General features: G+C 33.3%; 1 protein-coding gene across 1 annotated transcript; it reads left to right on the plus strand.

Annotated features, from left to right (window-relative positions):
- The first annotated feature begins 343 nt into the window (after positions 1 to 343).
- LOC104530551 (DPY30 domain-containing protein 1) lies at positions 344 to 5,152 on the plus strand. Its single transcript, XM_010175178.1, has 5 exons — positions 344 to 490; positions 589 to 711; positions 2,459 to 2,539; positions 3,471 to 3,563; positions 5,105 to 5,152. Exons 1-5 carry the CDS (start codon positions 344 to 346, stop codon positions 5,150 to 5,152), a joined length of 492 nt encoding a protein of 163 aa, XP_010173480.1.
- The last annotated feature ends 4,102 nt before the right edge of the window (positions 5,153 to 9,254 follow it).

Below are 9,254 nucleotides of genomic sequence, written 5' to 3' on the forward strand. Positions count from 1 at the left end.
TATAGAAGTTTTTGGTGTCCTGTTGTGGTTTTGAGGTTTTTTCCTTTCATGCTTACCTAAAATTACCAGCATATTTCCAAGCAGTTCCTGTTTTATATGTGCCGAAACAGTAAGGGGGGTTTTGAGCATTTTTTCTGCAGTGGTTGGTGTAACTGACGTATCACTGGAGCTTTTAAGAACTAAACCAATGTGAGATTAAAATAACTTTCTTCTATTAGTTGCCAGGTTAAGAAAAAGAGTAATGTCATGTTCAGTATTTGGTGCCTGAGGCAATAATTCTTAAAATCCCTAATTTAATTCTGACAGTGGCTAATGTCTGTCTCTTTGTTGTTAGTAGATGTGAATGGAGTCTCAGTATCTGAAGAGGTGCCTGGGAAGTTGCTTGAAAAAAGGACTGGCAGAGGTTGTAGAGCATCGTCCAGCAGATCCAATAGAGTATCTGGCACACTGGATTTACAATTACAGAAGAATTTTAGATGATGAAAAAAAGGTGGATCCATCTTGGGCAAAAAATATCATGACAATATAATTGATGCTATTTAATCTCTCTTTATTTTTTTAATTGATTATGTGTTATCTCTGAAATAGAGAATGTTGGAAAGGAGTGAGCTGGAACAAGAACGGGAGGCAGCCCTGGTAGAACTTGAAATTTTAAGAAAAATGAAGGAAGAAGAGCTGATGATCCAACAGAAACTTGAAGAACAACATCAGGTTAATAATACTTAATAATAATTATAAATACTATATGATGCTATGACATCTTGTAGCGCTCTATATACTTCTAATATCTATATAATGAATTTGATAGAAAGTAGCATAAATCAAGTATTTTAATCTCACTTTTCTAATTAATAACTGAAATGATTAGTCAGTGTATGGGAAGGAAAACTTACATGCTACACAGTAAAATGTTATTAAAAAAAATAATGAAGGAGCCTAAGGTAAAAAGCAACCAATTTAAGACTTACATGAGAAGTAACTTAAAATAAGTAGACTATCTTCTATAGTTAATTGTGAACAAGAACTGATGCAAATAAAGCTAGAAATCATTGCAAAAAATTTGACAGGCCTGCTAGGAGGCCTGCGAGTAAAAACCAATCATTGTCTGAAGCTACTTCAATGTAACATCAGTAAGATTAAAAAAAGGTAATGAGAATGTATACACAACTATAGAGTCCTGAAAATGGTTGGGAATCAGTGAACGAAGATTGCGTATTTAAGCAGTGTGTATAACCTGATCCACTGAGGTGCCTTGTTCTTTCCTGAGCTGCCTGAGCATTCTCTTGGCATAAAGCAATGAAAATCCTGTAATTTCTGGGCTTGAAATATGAGAAATAAAGGTAACATCTGTGTTTCTAGCTATCCTTTGTGACAGAGTCACGTGAATTTGACCACAGGTGTAGCAGCCTCTGTTGCTGTGGTAATGTTAACGTTGTCTGACTGGATTTTTTTTTATACATGGCTGACTTTAATGATGTTAAAATCAAAAGTTTAATTTTAAATCTGTGCTGGTCTTGTTAAGCCCAGTTCTAGTGTAAGATGTGTTCATTCTATTTCAGTTGCACTTTTTAAATTTGGAATTTACTAATTTGAAGACCAAAAGTTATGTGCTTAAAGGATTTAATGTGTCATTTAACATAGTAAATGGAATCAAGAATATGAGATTGTGTCTAGAGATAATTCACAGAGAATTAAATAGATTATTTAATGTAAATTAAGGGAAAGATGTTGAACGATACTCACACTGACACAGTTTTTTCACCTAACTCACAATTTTGGCTATAGTCAAGTACTCAGTCATGTTTTGATTATATGCACCGAAAAGGACTATGAAAACTAGTTACTACAACACAACAATGTTTGTAGTAACTGCTCACAAAATGCTACATCAAACAGTATTCTCTAGGCCCTAGTGTTGTTGAATGTGAATGCTTAGTTTATACAGTTTCTGGAGTTTTGATGCAGTAGGACTTAGTCTCAGAAATAATGCACACTTTGTATTAGATATTTCTTTAAAGTTTAGTGATGAAGATTATTAATGTTAATGACATTGCTTACCAATCTTTTCTATATATTTAATTCTATGTGAATCCATCTGTCTGTGTGAGATACTATAGGAAGTATCAAAGAGCTTAATACAAAGTATAGGAAATAATGAATATAGACTGATAAAGAGCATGTGGAATGAGGCAGTATTTTAAGTGTGTACACTAACTTCAGTTGTCTGTTTCTTCTTCTTCTTGGTAGTAAGCTTTTCTATCTGTGCAAGTCTAAAACCTGTGAAAATGTTGAGTCAGATGATACTGAAAAGGCTTTACGTTATTAACATTGCAGCTATGTATTATGCTTCCTTTTTATTTAAAATTTCAATCATGAAATACATTGTAAGCAGTGGGATGGGGAAGATGAATGTGGGGGTTTTTTCTTTCTAATTTGTCCTTTCTTAAACTGGGTGCAGGGTCAGTTGGAACAAGAACGTGAAGAGCTGGAACTGCAGAATGAAGAAGGTGAAATGCTGTTGCAGCAGAAAGACCAAGAGGTTTAAGCCAAGGCTTAGTCAGTGGTTTGAAAACACTGTTAATCAGATGTCTTTTCCAGATGCAGACACTAAATATGAAACATAAGGCCCATGGGTGTTGAAATAACACATAATTTAAAAAAAATTGTGAACATGAGGGAAGAATGTCTAACACTTTGCTTCTAGTCTGAGTTTTGTGCTTGAATTTCAGTCTATTAGGTTTATTTATTTTATATTCAGAACAGAGCATAATTTCATTGCAAAATTTAGTGTAAAGTAAGCTTACTTGATGTTTTCACGTTCCTTGACATATTTATAAGAAAGTATTATAGCTTAAACACATCTAATTTAAGTGTCTAGACAGTAATGTTTTACTGTGTGTCAGCACAAAGTCCATTTGCTGTATCTGGAAAAGGAACTGTGGTGTGGAATCAGGATGCCTGTTGATTCTGAAATCCTCCTAGTGCACAGGAATTTAGACTAACAGAAGAATGCATATACAGATATCTGTGTAAGTGTATGGTCTTTCAATGCTATTTCAGTAAAAAAAATACACTGATAATTGACATGTTTATCTCAATAAAACTTTTAAATGTGAATATCTCTTAAATATATGTGGAGTACGTCAGATTTTAGAGATATGCACATTTTTAGAGCACTCTTAAAATATTGTCATAGCATAATTGTAGAAAGATGACAGCACAAAAGTGGCAGGAAAAATGAATGTGTGGAAATTTAAATAAAAATTCTTGTTATTTAAAAAGCCTGATAAAAATAATCTTAAGCGCACAAAGACCATATTCACATAGTAAGATATTTGTATAGCGCGCATCTACAGTGTTATCTTTATATTAATACATAATGTCATTTTAACACATCTGAAGTATTCTCTATAGATAACTATTCACAACATGGAATACTTTTAACTGAAAACTGGTTTTCATTACCGTAGGAAAATGAAAAGACAATAGCTGACCTTGCAGATAGACCTGGAGCACCTAATTTGACCAAAGTTGAGGAGGTAGATGAGAATGGACAGTTTGAGGTAAGTGTTTGGAAAGAACAGGGAGTTTATAAATGATTAATTCTTGCAGATTTGCTTTTCTGTGCTGACATATCAACTGAAACTGTTGCAGTTGAGACTATGCTGGCTCTCTCCTATGGTTTTGAGGGATGGTATTTTGGCCACAACCTCCACAGTGTCCTTAGCCTATTCTCTGATACAAGTTAAGCTATTCTATAAGACTTTGTGGTGCTGGTTAAGTCCTCAAGATTTAAAATACCCTTTTGTATTCAGATATGTTACAATTGAAAGTATGTATATTATCAGAGCCTTCCTTTGCCACGTGAACAGATGGTGAAATACAACATGTACTAAATCACAAAAGATTACTTGGGTTTGAGTGGTTGAAGTTATTTATATTTTTCTGATGCACTCTTGCACAGAGATACCTGAGCAAACATTTAACATAAAAGACCAGATACTAGGACACACAGTGCTCACTAAGGCTCGGACCTGCTGAGAGTCAGGTTATCTGAGCCCTGTGCCAACATGAGTGTACGACTTCCAGTACTACAGTTATGGCTCTATATTGTGGTCCTCAGACAGAAGTCTATGCCCAGCTTTTTTTTTTTTTTTTTTTAATTTGTAAATTCCTTTTATACTTGACAATCCAGGGAAATGACAGGCCATGAATTAGCCTTCATTTATTATAAGCTATGGCAGTACATTTAGCAGATACTGCCAACTCCTGCAAAATCACTCAGCTTTATGAGTATTCACTGGTCATAAAGATATTTCTATCTGTCTGACTTTTTCCAGTTAGAGTATTCCAAGTGGTATGATTTGAGATTTTGATATACTAGTTTTAGTACATCATTATCAGAAGCCCTTTTCCTTTATTAGCCTTAATAATTTGTTCACTTAATGTTTGTTATCAGTAGTGTAATTCTAGCTCAGAATTTATATTGTGATATTAATATGCTTTATGCTTAAGGTTACTTTAATAACTGCCTGTTTTATAAGTGTTATCTAAAGGTGAATCAGGTGAGTTCTCAAGGTCTTGTATATCCCAAATTTTTCTAGTATTCTGATAATTACATATTCAAAAGTATTCTTGAGGCTTCAGGCATATTTTATGTGTTCCTAAATAAGTGAATTGCAAAACCAGAAGTGAAAATGAGTGGTAAACCCATCTGCTTCTCCTTATATGTGCCATCTTCTAAGTTTTTATGCTGAAAGCCATTTGAAGTTGGATTACATTGGCCTTTGGTGATGTTATTTCAGGTTTTACAGAAATATGCTTGTTGAATGAAGCTGCAAATTAGGAATAGATCAATAAAATTTAAATATATAGACTTTTGAAGTTATTCTGTTCTCAGAAGCATAATAATTCATCCAGACTTGCTAGATTTTATAAAAGTCTGGTGATAAAATTCATTGTATTTCACTGAATGTAAGAATATGTAGTTATATTGACGAATACTAACTTATTTGTCATGGACTTTTTCTTTTTTTCCTCTTTTTTTCTTTTTAAAAAGTTCAGTTAATCTGGCAACTGATAGAATTTCTTTTTTTGTTTTTAGAGCATAGCAGACCTCACAGAGGATCAGAACAAGAAAGTTCCAAACTAATCTGAAAGCAGTAAATATATTTTCTATTCACATTACTTGCTGGTCCTGAAGTGTAATGTCTTAATTTGTGTATTTTATATATAGAACTGATTTACATACCTGTTGTTTCATTTTCTGTGGTTTCTGGGTGCTTGTATAAAGTCTATTAATTCTGGCATGTGATGCTTCTTTTTTTGTTCTTAAACCATTGTAGCTAGCATGACTGGCTCAGAAGAAGAAAATTGCAATTGAAATGAAAGCAATAAATATATTTTCTACTTATTGCCCATTGATTCTTGAAGTACAACAATGTAATAATTATAGATATAATTAATGTGTCAAGATTATTTTGGAGTGGAGGCTGCAATGTGATAATTTGAATCAATATTAAAAGAATAAAAAGATTATTGAGAAATGATTTTCCAAGAGTTTGAATGGTTTCTGATGGAAAGAGGGAATGCCCTATAGATTAGAATATGGAAAGAGAGTTCTACACATCAAACTAGATGCAAAAATCAAATCAGATTTTTTTCCAGTTTATCTAGAAGAGATAAATTGAGCTCTGTGTGACTCAGTAGATAGTTGTTCTAAAAGATCTTGTCTGTCTTAGAAATCATGAGGTGCCTTTTTAACACTAGGTGTTTGCTCTAGGCTCTATAATAACCTAATATTAGGTGAGCTGCAAGTGTCTGCGTATCAGTTTTGATTAGTCAAGTCTTAAAATAATCTTTCCTGCATTTGTCTTGAATTTGCAAATCAATAAATTACATTGCTGTTGTCTTTACTAGATGCCATTATTAGTTCTCAAAACCTCACTTCTAAAAAATTAAATCAGTATTTAGCTTGATCCATATGTATCTATAAAAATAAGTTTTATAATCCTTAAAGATTGCATTAATTTTTATAAGAACAAATTTCTATAATCACTGATACCTTGGTACAGATTGTCAAGGATGTTCCATGTCTGTTCATTATAAATGGAAAAGACACCAGCATTAAGAAATCCTGTTTCTCTTGGCTAAAATGTGCCTTTGCATCTAAGCGTCTTCTAATAAGACAGTTTAGTTGGACAATTAACATTAAGTCTTTGCCTCTATCATATAATGAAAATACTCTTCATTACAAATTCAGGGCATAGTTAGTGCATTCACTGCATTCTTCTGTTTTGGGGGCAATTTCACTTTAATTTGTTTATATTATAGCTAGCTTTAAAGGTTTTGCTATCTGGCAACATGTTAAAAAAATATATATACCCAATAGGCAAAGGTCAATTGTAATAAATATTTTTCTGCTCTAAATAACTCGTTCTGGTCATGTAGCTCATACTAAGTATAATCCTATCAATTCCTAAAAAGGTAAGCGCTGTTGGTTTCTAGTATAGTAATATATTACTTTCCCCTTAAAAATAATAAAGTACATTTATTTTAAAAATCCTGTTGCCTTCTTTATTGCCATATTGCTTTTTGGATGGTGTTAATTGGCATGGCTTCTATGAACATCTTTAAAATCAAAAGAGAAATATGTCACTTTCCAGGTATAAATAGTTAGAGATGTTTGTTCATAAGTTTTTATGGAACTACTTTTGTGACAAGGTGATCAGGCTTTGATATCTACATTTATTCTGCATCAGTGTAAGTTTGCAATTTCTATAGCAGTCAAGAACATTTTCTGTAAAATGAATATGCCCTTATGGTTGGTATTCCAGTAAATCAATTTTGTCACAGGTTATTATTATATTTATTAGTAACAGTGAAAATAGTATAATATTAAGGCCACATTTTAAGATGCTACAGTTCTAATTATACAGGTTAACACTGCATGTGCAGGAGCTTCTTGTGCCAGTCTCAAAGGGTGGAGTAACTGGATAAAGTGATAGAGTTTCTCTTTTGAGCCAGTATGTATAATTGGATCTTGTTATTTAGATTAAAATTTCCTAAAATTGATAAGTAACTTGTGTTCATTTACATTTTATGTCAAATCATGTTGACTATGAAAATTTCAACCTTCATATAGCATTCACGTTTAATTAAGAAATATGTTAAAATTACAAGACAGTATTTCCTTCCCTGGAAGTGTTCAAGACCAGGTTGGATGAGGCTTTCAGCAACCTGGTCTAGTGGAAGATGGCCCTGCTCATGGCAGGAGGGTTGGAACGAGGTGACTTTTAAAGTCCCTTCCAACCCAAACCATTCTATGATTTTTAAAACATGCTAGTAAATAATTCGAATTACTACTTCCAATTTGTGGCTTTTATTTTCTATCTTTTTGTAACATTTGTGTCTTTGTTTGACTTTGTTACATATGTGTCCACTAGAGTGCATCCTAAATAAACACACTAGTGGTTCTGTCAGTTACAACCCATGAAAACTACAACTTCTGTTTGTCATTTTGTTTCAGCTTATTTTTAACTGTGACTTTTTCTTTATGATCCTGCAGTTTGTATTCCCCATTCTGTTCTAGATAGGAATTGAATTTTTGTATGGAAACTTTTATCAGAAAATTGCTTAGCAAGGGTCAAAATAAAATGGTAGATTCCAGATTACTTATTCCTTTGCTGTTATATTACGTACAGGAGACATAAGTTGTTCAAATGGGGTTTTTTAATAGGAATTCCCATTTTTTCAGGATTTGATGTGCTTAGACCTAGTGCATTGATCGCCTTCTACAGCTTTCTAGGAATTCTTATATTGCATATGGGACCAGAGGGTAAATAGTTCTTGGCTCAGTGATTTCTTAAGGTGCAAAGCAGCCTGAAGGTAACTTGGAAATGTAGTTCAGAACAGAGATGACTTCTGCTGGGGTGCCTAAGCCTGGAGAGAAATTAAGGCAGCTTAAAATCTTCTTTACCTTCTCCTTCTGAACTTTAATCTTCTTTGGAGTGTAACGAGCTGGAGCCTGGAGGAGAAAGAGAACAGAGGAGAAGATACTATTCTGCTTCTACTGCACGTGATGTGATTCTAGAAGTGTTAGTACAATTTAACCTCTGCATAAAATCCAAAGTCATACTGAAGAAAAAAAAAAAAAAAAAGGCACAATTACCTAATTTAACTGAAGCTACAGCTTGCATTCCCTTTGAATACATTTTTGAGGAATGAAAAAATGGAATTCAGAGGCAGATGATGGAAAATGTTGCTGAAAATAAGATGCTAAATATTGACAGAAGATTTATGAAATTGTCATTTTCACTTTGTTCAGAATAGGACAGACTTAGGCTGCTATCAGACCCCATGTACAGATCCTCCAAAGAACGTGCTGATGGTAACGTGCCCATTCACAGCTGTTCTCATTCCAGCAATACTGAAGCATAAGGATGAAAACAGATATGAAGCCCAGAATAGGACAAAACGCATCATATTAACTATCAGTATGCTCACAAGGGTGGAAACTCAGGTCTGCAATGTGAGAGCTGTTCTCCTAGAAGGAGGTACATATAGAATCATAGAATAGTTTGGGTTGCAGCACGTCTTAATCTTTTAACAGAATAGGCTTTATGAAGTCTGCAATCCTCTTTCTTTTGATGGATGATTTTCCTTCATAGTCTAAAGGAACTAACTTATCTTTTTGTAAGCAAAAGCTTTATACAGTAATTTGCTAATGTTAATGAGAGACAGATTAATTAGTCTGGATTAAATGGAAAATTGAATTCCTCTGAATTTTGCTAATACAGTTTACTCATATTTGGAGTCAGCTTTCAATTGCTTTACTTCTGAGAGGTTTTTCCTGTACTTAGGTTAGATAGAGTGTTGTCTATTGAGCACAGATAGAAGAGGGAGTCTAATACTGTTACTTGCTGATAAGGACTGATCTACTTTTAAAAATATCTTACCAGTACATTTTTTTGATATTTTTTACTTTTCTTTGTTTTCTGGCATTACCACTATAAGCCCTTGTACAGTCTTTGTGCTTTATACTTGTGTATTTGTTTCAGTTCATATGACGGAAGAAGCTATTCTATTATAAACATTTATATAGGTATTATTGGGCTAATAGTAGTGGAAGAAAGGCAAGGTAGAGGAATATGTCATGTAATCAATCTATCACAGTGTAGCAAACTTTTTAAGAAGACTGATTCACAGAATTTAAGAGCTTTCAGTTGTGTATCCAACTTAAATACTATGAGTCT

The sequence above is a fragment of the Antrostomus carolinensis genome, unplaced genomic scaffold, assembly GCF_000700745.2.
Source record: "Antrostomus carolinensis isolate BGI_N321 unplaced genomic scaffold, ASM70074v2 scaffold52609, whole genome shotgun sequence".
In the NCBI taxonomy this organism is placed as follows: domain Eukaryota; kingdom Metazoa; phylum Chordata; class Aves; order Caprimulgiformes; family Caprimulgidae; genus Antrostomus; species Antrostomus carolinensis.

Coding starts and splice junctions, on each gene's coding strand:
- LOC104530551 (XM_010175178.1), top strand. CDS start 344: ATGGAGTCTCAGTATCTGAAGAGGTGCCTGGGAAGTTGCTTGAAAAAA. Junction 491..588: donor TTTTAGATGATGAAAAAAAG/GTGGATCCATCT, acceptor TCTCTGAAATAG/AGAATGTTGGAAAGGAGTGA. Junction 712..2,458: donor AACTTGAAGAACAACATCAG/GTTAATAATACT, acceptor AACTGGGTGCAG/GGTCAGTTGGAACAAGAACG.